Source organism: Ixodes scapularis, unplaced genomic scaffold (genome assembly GCF_016920785.2).
Source record: "Ixodes scapularis isolate PalLabHiFi unplaced genomic scaffold, ASM1692078v2 ptg001986l_1___fragment_3__unscaffolded, whole genome shotgun sequence".
NCBI classification, from domain to species: domain Eukaryota; kingdom Metazoa; phylum Arthropoda; class Arachnida; order Ixodida; family Ixodidae; genus Ixodes; species Ixodes scapularis.
In genome coordinates this window covers 485,011-501,171 of record NW_024610225.1, presented here as the reverse complement: position 1 = coordinate 501,171, position 16,161 = coordinate 485,011, and the positions used below count along the sequence as shown (strand labels likewise).

The 16,161-nt window shown below is 46.9% G+C and overlaps 1 protein-coding gene across 1 annotated transcript in view; it reads left to right on the top strand.

Moving 5' to 3' along the window:
- LOC8028013 (phospholipid-transporting ATPase ABCA3) overlaps positions 1 to 16,161 on the top strand; it is a 68,595-nt gene that overhangs the window by 19,879 nt on the left and 32,555 nt on the right. The window contains exon 4 of the mRNA XM_040217427.1: positions 5,078 to 5,251. Within this exon, the coding sequence (XP_040073361.1) occupies positions 5,078 to 5,251 (174 nt within the window). The remainder of the gene's footprint in view (positions 1 to 5,077; positions 5,252 to 16,161) is intronic.

The window sequence follows — 16,161 nt, the reverse complement described above, 5'->3', positions numbered from 1 at the left end:
GATTCGAGACAGTGTGTCGGCCGTGACTAGTAGTTTTTCAGGAACGTGCAGCATTCGGAATCGATACGGCATGAGTTTCTGCCGCAACCGTTGAATCCGCGGTGGCACGACGTCGAGCTACATCTTTCCGAAAAGGGAGACCAATGGCAGATGATTCGTCTCAACATCAAAGGAGATGCCATGCCTATACTCACTGCATCTCTGTACAGCCCAGGTAACCGCCGAAGCCTCCTTCTCCACCTCTCTGTAGTGCTGCTCAGTTGTTGTCAGGGGTCTGGGCGCAAAGGCGACAGCTGGACTTTCTCCTGTTGGTTGAGTCAGGAGCAACACCGCGCCTAGGCCGAAGGAGCTTGCATCCGCTGAGACCGTAGACGGGTAGGCTGGGTGGTAATTTCCCATACAACGGTCGGACGTCAGCAGCTTCTTGAGAGCATCAAAGACGACTTCCTGTTCGTACGATCAGGTCCACTCCGTGTTCTTGCTAAGCAGAGCCCTGATCGGCGCTGTCACTTGGGCCACGTGTGGGAGGAAGCGGGCCAAGTGATTCACCGTGCCGAGAAGTCGGCGTACCCCAGCGACGTCCGTTGGTGGGTCCATGTTTTGCACGGCGGACAGCTTGCCGGGATCAGCCCTTATCCCTTCCGCTGAGACAACAACTCCCAGGACTGACACTTGGGACACTCCAAAACTGCACTCCTCCCTTTTAAGGGTAACGCCGGCTTCGGAGAGACACAACAGCACCTGCTGCAGGCGTTGGCCTTGTTCCTTCTTCGTTCTGCCAAAGACTAGGACGCCGTCGACCATGTTAACTGTTCGGTCTAGGCCCTCTGAAATCCAAGCCATCTGTCGCTTGAAAAACTCTGGGGCCGACGTGATGCCAAATGGGAGGCGGCAAAAGCAATAACGCCCAAACGGCATAATGAATGTCGTAAGCTCTTGCGGGTCCTGGGGAAGCTTGACCTGATAGAAGCTTCAAGTAGCATCGAGCTTCGAGAAGACTGCTGCATCCCCCAGAAGTCCCAGGACTTGATCAACAGTGGGGAGCACATGGCGGCCTCTCAGGACAACTTGATTTAGCTTGGTAAGGTCAACACAGAGGCGGGAGCCTCCCGACGACTTTGGAACCACGACCAGTCCAGCGCACCAAGGTGTGGGGTTGGTGACACGCCAAATGACTCTGTCTTGCTCCAGTTTGGCCAGCTCCGTTCGCACCCCCTCGCGCAGGGGTATTTTAATGTCGTCCAAGAACTTGACCACACCAAGAGCCTGGATGGCTTGGACCCCAAACTGGGGCACGGGGAGGGACTTGATCACGTACAGACGCTGACGACGGGTCTTGCCTCGCCATAAGAGGGTAGCCAAAAAAAACCACGACTAGCGACTGGTCTCCCGGTCCTGCCAGCAGGTCGTCGACCATGTGCAGATGACGAGGTCAGTTCGGAAAGGCTTTCGAAACAGCAGACACGTCCGCGCCGGAATCTACCTTGAATCTCGCCGTGTAGTTGTCGACAGTGACCTCGACGTACTTGGCCTTGGCTTTCTCAATCTCGAGGATTGCGTGGAGCTGTAAGGTCGCCACCTTGCTCTGCTTTCGTTTACGAGCGCGAATGACATCCACGAAGTGGCCCTTCTTCTTGCAGTAGTTGTACGGAGACTGCCGAGCAGGACAGTCGGAGCGTGCGTGGGGGGGCTCGACCGCAGTAGCTGCAGGAACCCCAGTCGTTATCGCCACGTGAAGACACGGCTGACGCGTCGTCTGACCGTTTCGTTGTCTTGCGCTGGTGCGTCGGACCACGACGAGACTTCGTAGCGTCAACGTTGACGGTAAGCTGGCCTGACTCACGCCCACGAGTAGTCTTTTTCTTTTTTTGGCGTCTTCGGCCTGTCTCGCCTACGTCCACGAGTCCTTGAGGCTCAGCTTGGCGTTCTGGCAGAGTTGGTCGGACAGGCGTCCGTCGCAAAGACCGACAACGAACCGGTCGCGAACCAGACGTTCTTCGACATCGGGGGACGGGTAGTTGCACGGCTTGACAAGCTTGCAGAGCTCGGCGTGGTAACTGTCGACGCTCTCTCCCGGCTGCTGTACCCGCTTGTGGAACCTCGATGACTTGTACACCTCGTTGAGGGGGTGCACAAAGCGTTCCGAGAAGCGTTTGACTACCGTGTCGTAGTCGTTCAGGGAGGCGGCGTTCAAGCCGAACGTGTCGAGAAGGACCCGAGCTTCGGGGCCCATACAGTAGAGAAGTGTCCGCACCTGAATGTACGGTGGTGCCTGGCGATGTCCGGAGGCATAAGCGTAGCCCTCGAATTGCGTAAGCCACGCAGTACAAGAATCGGTGTTGTCGAATTTGAAAGCAGCGGGCTGACGTAGGGAGACGCCCACCCACGTTGGAGCTTCTTGCGAGTTCGCCATGAGAACATGAGACTTAGGCCTAATGCGCTGTCATGAGGACCGAAGGTACATATGCCTAGTGGACTGCTTCTGGCACTATGTCGTGCCGGGCTGTGGCCGGCGGTGAAACTGCAAGGCCCACCAGCTACGGCAAGGTAGCAACTGAGCCGACTGAGCGTCTAGAGCCGGGAACCAAAAAGCATGTTTATCTCACGAGGCAATGGCTTCTCACAGAAGACGCGGGCACAGTGTTCGCAACCCAATTACCGAAAGTGTCCAAACTTGGCACTAGCTCCGCCCACAACAAGGGCCAGGCCATGCCATGCCATATCCATGCACAACTAAATGTTCTACTGGTCGTACAACGCGTCAGAAAGACGACCGCACTCGGTCAGGTGCTGGTCAATCACGGCCTTACTCAATGCACATGACAGTGATTGGCGGGAGCTTCATCGGGTGTGGCCGTCTTCCTGACAAGTCATACGACCTGTCGGGTGTTTGTTCGTACATAAGAACGGCCTGATCGGGCCCCCAGTGGTTATAACCTGTGACGTGGCATCAAACAAACCCTGCGAGAATATGATTTTGTTAGGTATAGCTGTCAGCTCGAACATAAACACGAAAACAAAAAGGATAAAAAGGGACATGCACACCGATGCGTACACACCACTGTGCAAACAGCGGTGTGTATGTCGCTTTCTAACCTGTGTGTTTTTTTAGTTATTTTCTAGCTGACACTTATACCTAGCATGTACCAGCTAGCTCAACTTACGACTGTATTGCACAGTAAAAAAAAAAAAAAAAAAAACGTGCTTGACGTTTTTGATTACAGATCGTTAATACAACAATATGTGCAATACAGTAAACAACCCAGCACAATGCGCCACACAATGTACGAGTAAAAAAGATAAAATGAAGGAAAGAGGGCTCATTCCGGAGCGGATTCAGCACGGTCAAAAAGCCTGCGCTTGTGACGCCAGAACTGGCCGCCAGTTTGGGAGACAGAACGACAGATTGTAAAATAAAGAGCACAAGAATAGTATTGTTCTCCGGGAGAGGCGGACACATTCCGAAACTCATTTCTATTCCTTTCTTTGTTTTTTTAAACTAAATTTTTCTGAAGCTTTTTTTACTTACGACGTATCATCTCTCACTACAACTTCGCATCCATACACTGCCACTAGGAAAGAAGGATAAGGATTAGGCCTTTTTAGAGCGCATCTCTTAGGCGCCTGTTTCCGGCTTGAGCAGTGTCGCCGTCGGCGTAATTGCACGCGTTGCGTATGGGACGTCACAGACCTACACAGCAACTCAATTTCCCGCTAAATTTAGCGAAGAAACTGAATTGGTGGGCAGCTCTGTGACGTCCCATAACGCAACACTGCGGATTCAATATCCCCCGCTAAATTTAGCGGTAAAACTAACGTCGCATGAGCTCAACCCCAATTCAAAGTCCCCGGTAAATTTAGAGGAAAAATTAATTTGTGTTTAAATCATGTCGCGTCAGTTTTTCCGCTAAATCTAGTGGAGGAACTGAATTTGTTCATAGGTGACGTGACACAAAGTCATAAGACGTCATTTTCCCCGCTAATTAAAACAGGAAACTGAACTGGGGTTGTAATGACGTGCCATCAATTTCTCAGCTAATTTTAAAAGGGAAAGTGTGGGCGGAGGGGAGGGTATGGGAGGAGGAGGGGAGGGTACGGAGGAAGATGGGAATACCCTCCCCTCCGTACCCTTTCCTCCTCCTCAAGAGCTGCACTCTGATTTCGAATTCCAGAGATAGGTAAACGTCTCATTTTTTTAGAGCGCAGCTGTTAGGCGCCCGTTTCCGTCTTGAGCAGCGTCGCCGTCGGCGTAACTGCGCTTTGCATGCAACGCGCATGCAAAGCTTGCAAGCGGCGTAACCGCGCGTTGCATTATGGGCAGTTTCCCATAATGACGTCACGAGGGTTACCCTCGTCAGGGTTACGAGGTTTACTCTCACGAGGGTTACCCTCACGAGGATCACGAGTGTTACCTTCACGAAGGTCATGAGCGTTAACGCCACGAGAGTTGCGAGGGTTAGTTACCCTCAAAGGGGTTACCCGCACGAGGGTCACGAGGGTTACTCTCACGAGATTCACGAGGGTTATGAATTACCCTCACGTAACCCCCGCCTGAGATCACGTGGTTCCCCCTGAGGTCACGTGACCCCCACCCTGGTGTCACCTAACCTCAGCTATTTTTCAGTACCTTTCCATCCTCCTCCTGAAGAGCTGAGTTCTAATCTGGCGTTACAGGGAGTTGTAAACGGCTTTTATTTTCTTTGTTTCCCCCACAATATGCAAAACCAAACGAGAAGTGGTTCGCCTTGCGACACCTATGCGGCACTGCCTTCAATATGCTCTCCTTTTTACCTACCACATCCGCCTCCCCTCTTTTCTTGCAACTTGGCTGTATAAAGTACTGTCACCGAGGGTGCAAGCTTTCTCTCTTTGTGGTAGGCTATGGCACGGTAAAGCGGAGCATAATCCTAGAAAAAGTGGTGACGTTGAGGGCGATTATTGGTCAATTTCCTCTGTAGGTACATATCATTTAGAAAAAACGACAGCTGCACCACAAAAAAAAAGCACTTTAAAAGAAAAAAAAATATCAGCTTCATTGTATTTCTTAAAACGAGCCAAACGTGCTCTCTGTTTGCAGCTCGGGGGCCCTACGCAAGCTGTCGATGTCCTTGGCAGTCTTGGGAGCCCCACAGGTGCTGCTGCTCGACAATCCGACCCAGCATCTGGACCCCGTGTCGAGAAAGCGCTTGTGGCACACCATCATCACCTTCGTAAAGAAGACGCACGCATCTGTGCTCATCGCCACAGACGAGTGAGCTTTAACCTTCGAGACCGGAGGTTGATGCATTTAGGATCTGTCACGACTAGGGATGTCGTGATTGTTCGTAGGACCTTGAGGTTCGACTGGTCCAGCGACTTTTCACATGCTTAGCAAACGTCGACAAATTTAGGCTTCAAAGAAAAAATTTGACTTCTTGGGGAAACAAAAGGTTGGAACATGCTTAGAACTTGAGATAACAAGAAAGAAATTTACACAACATAAAAACAAAGAAATAAGCATTTCCAAATATTGCGGATTTCAGCGAACTAAGGAGGGCACTCTGGTTAGGCAAAATGTTGGAAGAAAATAGGTCAGTTTCATCATTTAGCACGCCAAACAGCTTAGACGTCTAGCGTTGCATCGTGCAGTAGATTTTCGCTATAAAAATAAAGTGCTTTCTGGGCGGTAAATACCTTGCTTTTTGCGTATCTGTTACCCGAGCCGCCACCAGTCGACGCGTCCTCCGAGACACCATTGCTGACCTCCACATATGATCGCGCGCCTGCTCTCCCAGTTTACAGAGCCATCGTTTGCGGCCGCTAGCGTCCGATACGCGACAGCAGTAGGACGCGTAGACTGCGTCTAGCGAGAAAAAAGTGATCAGTGCTAGTAGCTTCCGAAGACTGCGGTGACGACGTTGGGTTCAGGAACCACGATGCAGCGCCCATGGACTGTCCGGGGCTCTCAAAGAAGGCCGTTGTCGCAGCAGCACTTTTCTGTCTGAGCCTTTTCTTCATATCTGCACTTGACACAAATTACAATTGCCAATGTGTCAAAAAAAAAAAAAAAAAAATCCTGAATTGAGTTTATGTTTTACGTTGGGGAATAATACCTTTTCACGATGTCTTCTCAGAGCTCCTCACGGAATTTTGCGGCCAAAACAACCTCGGGGGCGTAAGAACTAGCAGCAGCACCCCCTAGCAATTCGAATTTGCACGGGAGCTGCTGTGACGACACAATCGAAGAAAGAAAAGGAAAGCTGAGGCATTTTCTGCTGACGGAGAAACGTCTGCTTCGATCGTCCGACTGTGTCGTCACAGTCGCTCTTTCTTGTGTTCATGCATTAAAAGAAAAATAATGTAATCATTTTACTTATCTTGTTCTTCTTTCTGTCTTTTTGAGACTTCTCTCAGTAGTGAACATGCAGAGTAAACAAAAGTTTTAAATTGTATTTGGTGTCCCTTAGGTTACTATATGCTAAAGCCTTTGTAATCAATTACTTACCAAAATCATAGAAGTTTCAGTAACTGATCGTATTGTTGTTGCATTTGAACAATAACGTTTACAGCTCCACTCAGCACAGCCATGGTATGCTGTAGTAAACAAAACCTGCCAAACAAACATCGAGCTGTTTATTTATGTTCTTATTTGTAACTAACTGCAAACCCCTGGATCTTAACAGGATGGGCACAAAGTAGGAGAAAGAAATCGCACAATCAAGCTAAACAATCAATGCCGCTATAAAAAGCAAACATCGTTATCTGACGCTGCAAATATTAGGAAGTTTTAGGGACCCGTTTTCGCACATCCGATACGGTACGATAGGCCCTGCGGTAGCGCATGCGCAGTTCGTACCGGAGGGCCCATCGTACAGTATCGGATGTGCAAAAACCGGTCCCTAAAACTCCCTATTACGATTGTACACTTAGGCAAACAACGCGTAAGATATAAAACATCACTATCCAATAGGTTTACAAGGTATTGGCAGTGGCGAAATTATATGACAGTTATAAATCTTTATCTTAAACAAAAAAATGCACACAAAAGCGCACTCAAGCAAACAGCGCAGTACATTAAAAAGTGTAATAATATAATCACATTTCAATAACGCTTTCTAGTGATGATGCCAAATCTGAAACATGAAACAATTCAGCCGACGTTGCTAATGGAACAAACCAAGCCGCATCAAATCTACAAGTCACTGGGTCTTTTTTTTTTTAAAGAGTGGTTCAGAGATGGTAAAACATGTACAGAAAAATGGCAAACGCCATGATGGTGCCCTTTTGACGTATGATTGGTCCTATAAGCTCGTATTGTCCGCTGCATCTAAACTTAAGGTAAAGCAAAGCATAGGGGCAATATATACCACTCATTTTCTCTCTGCGGAAAGTATGAGAACATAAATATATTAGTACGCGCCAAATATGAAGTTAAAAAATAAGGCTCCAGTCCACGCTGTGATGGTGGTTGGACAGCGAATCTGTGGTATCACCTGCAACGATTGCCCACTGCACGATAGACCCTTTTTATGGCAAACGTCACCAGGTGGTGCTCCAGCCTTTGACGTGCCAGAGAACTTCCGGTTAAAAAAATTAACAAAGCCGCTTGAACACCACCGCTTGAAACGTCGATGAAACGTTTAACCGCCGATTCTCCAGGACAACACCAAAAGAACGAGAAAGTGCGAGATCTGTTAAAATGTTTCGACTGGTCTTGTAAGTCAACTTGCCTTCCCCAAGATGCAATATTGTACAGGCGAAAACCCTCGTTAAATCTCAAACTTCGTTGTTCGTCTAGAATTTATGCTTTCCAGCACTGGTGACATAAGCAAGCTCAACAGGTTTGCAAAGACGGTGCGACCGGAAGTCGCCTGGGACTCAAGCGGCAGTTCATATTGGTAAACGGCAAAAGGGTCTATACCAAATGAATAACTTAAGAAAAGCAAATGCACTGCACCGAAACCTGTTTATAAGCTTTTCGTTCTTTTTCTAAGATTTAGAGATCTGTTTAAAAAATGCCGTGAAAGTTGCACTTACGCGGTTTGTGCGGTTGATTTATACAGCCAGGGGGACATTATGTGGGCGGTAATCTTTGCGATAAATCGGCTAATTACTTAAAATTCGTTAATTAACTTTTTAATTAGTGAAAATAGTTATGTGATTTCAATTAGAAACTTATTGAGGGCCATCAAAAACCACTAAACCAACTTTTTTTAGAACTACTTGCAGCTCGAGAGGAACTCAGCAGCACAGCAAAGTTACTACTAATGCAGCAGGCGCAAAGCTAGAAGTGGCAAAACGCGGATGACTTTACCATCGCGTTCCCACACTTCAAGCTTTGCGCCTGCTTTACGAGTGATAAGTTTGGTGCGCCCCCAAATACGAGCATCAAGTCGTTCTAAAAAGAGTTGATTTAGTGGTTTTCGATGACGTTCAGTAGGTTTCTAATTGGAACCGTATGTCTATTTTCACTAACTGAAAAGTTAATTAACAAATTTTTATCACTTAGTCGACTAGTCGCAAACATTGGCCACCTACATAATGCCCCCCTGGCCGTATAACTCAGCCGCAGAAACCGCATCAGTGTAAATTTCACGGCTTTTTTTAAACAGAAAAAAAAAAGAAACCAAAAAGAAAACAGCCTGTATATGAAAGACTGTGCGCTGCAGCTTATGCAACCGCAATATTTACCGAGAAACGAATGCGGGGAGCGCAACGTGCTTATCATCGTTCGCGCGCGCCTTATAATCTATCACGTGGCTTTGACACTTGTTTTTTTTTTTTTTTTTTATTGAAACAAGTCTCAAAACCGCATGATCAATGATAAGGCGCGCGTGTGGGTTATTTGTCGACGGACACGGAAAAAGTCCCACCTGCGAATCATATACAGCTTCGTTGTAAAAGTGTTCATGGTTACGTCTATATTTCGTTTTACCTTAAGTGCAAATGTGGCCGACGCTACGAGCTGATGGTACCAATCAGAGGGTGTTCAAAATGCACAATCATGGTGTTCGTCATCTTCCTGTACGCATCCTATTGTTCCTGAACGAATGATAAACAGAAAAGCCCAGTGACGCGCTTTTGACGCTGCTTGATCGGTCCCATTACCTCGTATCAGGGAGATTTAGCGAGTCGCTTTTCGAGCACACGGCTCCGAAATCACGAACGGTGCAGCTGGTCCGTTCCGTGAAACCGTATACGTGAAATTTGACAAATTTTAGCGAGTCGTGAAACTGGCGCAACTGTGTAAACGAGGATGATGATTGTGTTTGACGGTGGCGCCATCTTCTAGTAACATGTCAAACATTCTGCAACGTGTAAATCCGTGCCGGCTTGTGTTTCCGGCGTACGATTGATGTAAACAAGACAGCCGACGTAGCAAATGCCGGTCAGAATTTCAAGAACTGCGAAGCTAGATAGAGTAGTAAAGTGGTAATTTGAGCTAGTTGGTACATCTTTAATATTAAACAGCGCACAAAAAGTCGGCGGAAGAGAAAAGGACAGTAGAACGAAAGAGCGCTGACTCCCAACTGATTAATTTCGAAAGAAGAGAAAAGAAGGTAAAAGAAGCCACGAAAATTGGACCGCACGTAAAGTGAAGAAAAGATAAAAGAAACAAAGAAAAGCGAAGAAGAAGAAAAGGAAGAAAATATGTACAGTGGGATCTATAGATTTAAGAAAAACAAGAAAAGAAATATAAAGGTAAAAAAGAAGAAATAAATGGATAGAGTAAAATGTTTCTGAACAACCGTAAAGGTATAGGGAGTATTCACTGGACGCCATATTTGTGGGTACTGTTTAAAGCGCATGCTCAGAACGAGCTCACATCAATATGGCTAAGGCCGGCACTCTTGACCGGCCTGCAAAGGCCGGCACGTTGCAAAAGAACTGTGGAAGCTCGCCATCAGCACGCGCTCAGCATTCGCGCACACAGCTATGGCCGTCAGTGAATACTTCCTATATGGTGCGTCTCCGTCATCTTGAGCGCGAACGATCGTCCACGCTGTGTGCCGTCGAACCCAATCATTTCGTCTGCTCGCGGTCGCCATGGCAGCTAGTCTGCCCGCATATTGCAAAAATTTACTAGCATGTACAGTTTACAGCCTTCACGATCGCTTACCATTGTGGGCAGTCCTAAAAATGATTTGGTTCAACCTCTCAAATAAAGCAGACAAACAGGATGGAAAATCTCCTCCCGCTGTCCTATGCCTAACGAAGCAAATCGCCAAACCGACCGCCATCGTTTTTGTCCCCCGAGTCGCGAACGGTACTGGCTGCGTTGCGGTGATGACTCCAGCGGCCGGAATGGGGGAAACGAACGAGAAGAGCCTCCCGACGCCCCCAACAACTCGCACGCGCATGCACAGTGGCGTCGCCGATGCGCTCACGGACGAACCGTTCGTGTGGATACGACCTGCTAAAACTACCTAATGTCGGCTACGTCTGGAGTTGCAGAAGAAACTGACAAGTTGACATCACTGAAAGCTGCCTTAAAGGCCGACCTACAAGCAGAAAGGAAGAAAACTCTCTTTCGATTTCTCCTTTCCTTTTAAATAAAAGGGAGACCATCCTCGTTTCGGCGGGGAGTATTTGAAACTCGGTATTGTGTGTAGAGGGGACGACAATGCGAGAGGGAATGGAAGGAAGGAAACTGGAAACAGATTTCATTCAACCATTCATGTAGATATTCCAAGTAATTACTACAGTTATGTTAGATGGCTTTCCGCACTGAAGCCAGATAGAAAATTTAGCTGTTTGTCTCACTTTCTGCGGGTTTCGGGAGGAGAAATAATTCCGTCATGTTTCGATTCTTCTGTTTGCGCTAACCTTTTGTTGGTGCTTCTGTGCACTTTGCACTTTGAAAATGGTGGAAACGCAAGCAAGCAACTGCCAGGTTACCGCGGTATGAGACGTGGGGGGGGGGGGGGGGGGTGCTTGCGTGTCCCAATAACTATTTCTGGCTATACGGTCTATGAGACGTGGGGGGACGGTGCTTGCAGGCCCCTATAATCCTTTCGGGCTATATCGGCCAGAGTCACTCAAGCCGAACAGGCCGGAGGAGGTGGGACAGACAAGCAGAAATACCTGGGCAGAAACCCATCGAAGCATCCCGTGCGTAGGATTATATTGCAATGCGGGGGAAAAGGCATTTTGGCGGCAGAGCTGTCCCTGATGATGATTTGTACCATTCAGAGCCCCTCGAAGAAGGCAAAACTCCGGTTTGCACTTGGTGCCCTAGATGCTGGCCCTTCAACCATGTGCTATTCGGAAGGCATTCTACTTAGTAACGGTTAAGAGTTGAGCTTGTTGGTACATACTTGTAGTTATATCAGCTTGAACTTTAGAAATATCTAGAACACAAAGACAGAAAGGACAGGATATGTAACACAGCTGACTACCAACGATTTTTTAGTTTAAACTTCTTCTTTGCGCTTTTGCTCCTTCTTTTTGAGTCCCAAGTGGAGCACAATAACCTATTATACAAATTACCCTATTCCACTAATAAAGATCACTCCCGATATTTACACTTATACAAAAAATATGTACAATTCATTTGCACAGTATTCCCCGCAAATTATTGTTTTTGAACTAACCCGCCACAAGCTCGTGCTGTTGTTGTTTGGGGCGTGACATTCTTTAGGTACTGTCTTTCTTTTTTGTGGACGGTGATTGATGGCGTGCTGACACACTCCTCCGCGTGCTCCTCGATGGCGAGCGCCTCGAGCATTTCGCGTGCATGAGGATTGTTGTTTCTTCCAAGAATGGTGGTGCTGTTCAAAGCTACACTGCACTGGCATGTCCTCCAATGAGCTGCCAGATGTCCTGCCGCTGTTCCCTTTAGAGACGCTGCATGCTCACGGGCTCTGTCGTTGATACATCGGCCTGTTTGGCCGATGTAGCATTTCCCGCAAGACAGGGGAATGTGGTAAACCACTCCTGTTGAGCATGGGAGATATTGCGTTCTGTGGGCCGTGTTGCAGAATTTTTTCTTTCTTTTTCGGTTCACTTCTCTGCACATATAGTATGCTTTGTTGGGCGCGGAGCATACTACTTGTACGTCATTTCTTGCTGCAATCTTTTTCAATTTGTGGGTGATCCCATGGATGTACGGTAGCACCACGATCTTCCTTCGAGTTTTGTCTGCGTCTTCGTTTTCCTGACTTTTATGCTTCAATTTTTTGCAGATGTTTTCACAGACTTGCACCATTAGACTAGTTGGATATCCCGATTCTCGTAGGCGGCACATCTGTTTTTCAAAACTTTGCCCTATTTGGTGCTCACACGATTTGTGTAGGGCAGAGATTAGAGCCGTGCTCGCGACACTCCTCTTTATGGTTCTTGAATGTCCGGATGTGAACGGCAGAAATCCTTTCGCTGACCGGGGTTCGTACCTCCAGCACACGTGTCCTTGATTGAAAGTCAGATTGAGATCTAGAAATTTTATATTTTTTTCGACAGGTGCTTCATAGGTGAAAACCAAGTCGGGGCAACTTTCTTTGAAGCATCTAAGAACTGTGTCTCTGGTTCCGTTTGTCTGGTCGTCGACTTCCGTGGCACTTAGTATTAAGAAATCGTCCACGTAACGGAAAATCGCCTGGACGCTTGTATGTTTCAAGTTGTCTTCGATGATCTTGCTGCATGCCGCCAGGTACATATCACATAGCTGTGGCGCCACTCGAGATCCAATGCATACTCCGCTTTTTTGCACCATTGGTTGGTCTTGATATACCACCACAGTCGCGTTTAGATATGCACATAATAGTTCTAAAAAGGTGTCTACATTTATTCCTGCGGCGTTCTGAAAAGCTGTGGTGCCTTGCTTCTCAATTGTAGAGCGGAGAATCGCCATAAGGTTTGTGTGCGGAATCGAATAATACATGTCTTGAATATCTATTGAAAATCCAGATGTGACACCAGTTCCTTTTTCTTGAAGGTATGCAATTAATTGTTCCGAATTCTTGATTTTGTATGGATCATCCGATTGTATCATGGCTAGGCGAAGGGATAGGAACGTCGAGAGATGGATTTGCCAGGTGTCTTTTTCCGACACAATGGCCCTAAACGGTGTGCCCTCTTTGTGGGTTTTCGCTGAGAAAAAAACTTCCAGCTGTCCTTTCTTCGTTTGTCTTATTTTTGTGCATAAACTGTTCATGTTGTTGTTATCAAGGAGCTTCAGAACCGCTTGTTTTGCTTTTTTGTGTGTTTTTGCGTCCACATCAATGAAGTTCTTTGCCATGGCGGCAGAGGCTTTCTCTTTGTATGTGGCTGAATCTAGGACGACGAATCCGCCTTCCTTGTCGGAAACGCATAAATTAAGATCTTTGGTAATTAGTTCTTGTATTGTGGGACGAAAGCTCATACCTGGTGTTACTGAGCTTCTTAGGCTCGCGATGCATTCTATTCCCTCGTTGATTACCTGTGCCGCGTTTTCAACATCAGCCTTGGATGCGATATTTCTGACAAGGGCCACCTTGTCGATGGGTTGCAGCCGAGGTGGCAAAGCAAACTTTGGTCCTTGTTCAAGTACTTTTCTTGTCTTAACTGAGATGGTGACGTCTCCAATGACCTGCAGGGCTCGCCGTTCTGGGAGTTCTTTGGCTTTCCTTGCCAGGTGCTGTTTCAAATATGGAAGGTAATATTTGGTCCACATGGTTTCTGTTGTGTATCTTGCCAATGTCAGGTAATTCATAAAAACGTTATAGTGAGGACATTTGGCTCGTAGAAAATCTGTGAGGAGTCGTTGTTGCCTCCATGTCTCGGACCTGAGAATCTTGCTCACTCTCATAGCGTGCCCTTGTGACGGTGTTATAAGTCCGAAAATTTGCCTGACATCTTCCAGGATGATTTTCTTGTTGATGCTGCGCGCTAGTAGTCTTCCCTGGCATGTAGTGGCGGCAATGTAAAAACTAAGCGTTTGTGGGTCCAGTAAATGAATAGATAGGAAGGAAGGGCTCAAATAACTAGAAAGGAACTGAGTAACGGTTAAGAGTTGAGCTTGTTGGTACATACTTGTAGTTATATCAGCTTGAACTTTAGAAATATCTAGAACACAAAGACAGAAAGGACAGGATATGTAACACAGCTGACTACCAACGATTTTTTAGTTTAAACTTCTTCTTTGCGCTTTTGCTCCTTCTTTTTGAGTCCCAAGTGGAGCACAATAACCTATTATACAAATTACCCTATTCCACTAATAAAGATCACTCCCGATATTTACACTTATACAAAAAATATGTACAATTCATTTGCACAGTATTCCCCGCAAATTATTGTTTTTGAACTAACCCGCCACAAGCTCGTGCTGTTGTTGTTTGGGGCGTGACATTCTTTAGGTACTGTCTTTCTTTTTTGTGGACGGTGATTGATGGCGTGCTGACACACTCCTCCGCGTGCTCCTCGATGGCGAGCGCCTCGAGCATTTCGCGTGCATGAGGATTGTTGTTTCTTCCAAGAATGGTGGTGCTGTTCAAAGCTACACTGCACTGGCATGTCCTCCAATGAGCTGCCAGATGTCCTGCCGCTGTTCCCTTTAGAGACGCTGCATGCTCACGGGCTCTGTCGTTGATACATCGGCCTGTTTGGCCGATGTAGCATTTCCCGCAAGACAGGGGAATGTGGTAAACCACTCCTGTTGAGCATGGGAGATATTGCGTTCTGTGGGCCGTGTTGCAGAATTTTTTCTGCAATGGTGCAAAAAACCAATGGTGCAAAAAAGCGGAGTATGCATTGGATCTCGAGTGGCGCCACAGCTATGTGATATGTACCTGGCGGCATGCAGCAAGATCATCGAAGACAACTTGAAACATACAAGCGTCCAGGCGATTTTCCGTTACGTGGACGATTTCTTAATACTAAGTGCCACGGAAGTCGACGACCAGACAAACGGAACCAGAGACACAGTTCTTAGATGCTTCAAAGAAAGTTGCCCCGACTTGGTTTTCACCTATGAAGCACCTGTCGAAAAAAATATAAAATTTCTAGATCTCAATCTGACTTTCAATCAAGGACACGTGTGCTGGAGGTACGAACCCCGGTCAGCGAAAGGATTTCTGCCGTTCACATCCGGACATTCAAGAACCATAAAGAGGAGTGTCGCGAGCACGGCTCTAATCTCTGCCCTACACAAATCGTGTGAGCACCAAATAGGGCAAAGTTTTGAAAAACAGATGTGCCGCCTACGAGAATCGGGATATCCAACTAGTCTAATGGTGCAAGTCTGTGAAAACATCTGCAAAAAATTGAAGCATAAAAGTCAGGAAAACGAAGACGCAGACAAAACTCGAAGGAAGATCGTGGTGCTACCGTACATCCATGGGATCACCCACAAATTGAAAAAGATTGCAGCAAGAAATGACGTACAAGTAGTATGCTCCGCGCCCAACAAAGCATACTATATGTGCAGAGAAGTGAACCGAAAAAGAAAAAAAAAAAAAAAAAAAAAAAATTCTGCAACACGGCCCACAGAACGCAATATCTCCCATGCTCAACAGGAGTGGTTTACCACATTCCCCTGTCTTGCGGGAAATGCTACATCGGCCAAACAGGCCGATGTATCAACGACAGAGCCCGTGAGCATGCAGCGTCACTAAAGGGAACAGCGGCAGGACATCTGGCAGCTCATTGGAGGACATGCCAGTGCAGTGTAGCTTTGAACAGCACCACCATTCTTGGAAGAAACAACAATCCTCATGCACGCGAAATGCTCGAGGCGCTCGCCATCGAGGAGCACGCGGAGGAGTGTGTCAGCACGCCATCAATCACCGTCCACAAAAAAGAAAGACAGTACCTAAAGAATGTCACGCCCCAAACAACAACAGCACGAGCTTGTGGCGGGTTAGTTCAAAAACAATAATTTGCGGGGAATACTGTGCAAATGAATTGTACATATTTTTTGTATAAGTGTAAATATCGGGAGTGATCTTTATTAGTGGAATAGGGTAATTTGTATAATAGGTTATTGTGCTCCACTTGGGACTCAAAAAGAAGGAGCAAAAGCGCAAAGAAGAAGTTTAAACTAAAAAATCGTTGGTAGTCAGCTGTGTTACATATCCTGTCCTTTCTGTCTTTGTGTTCTAGATATTTCTAAAGTTCAAGCTGATATAACTACAAGTATGTACCAACAAGCTCAACTCTTAACCGTTACTCAGTTCCTTTCTAGTTATTTGAGCCCTTCCTTCCTAT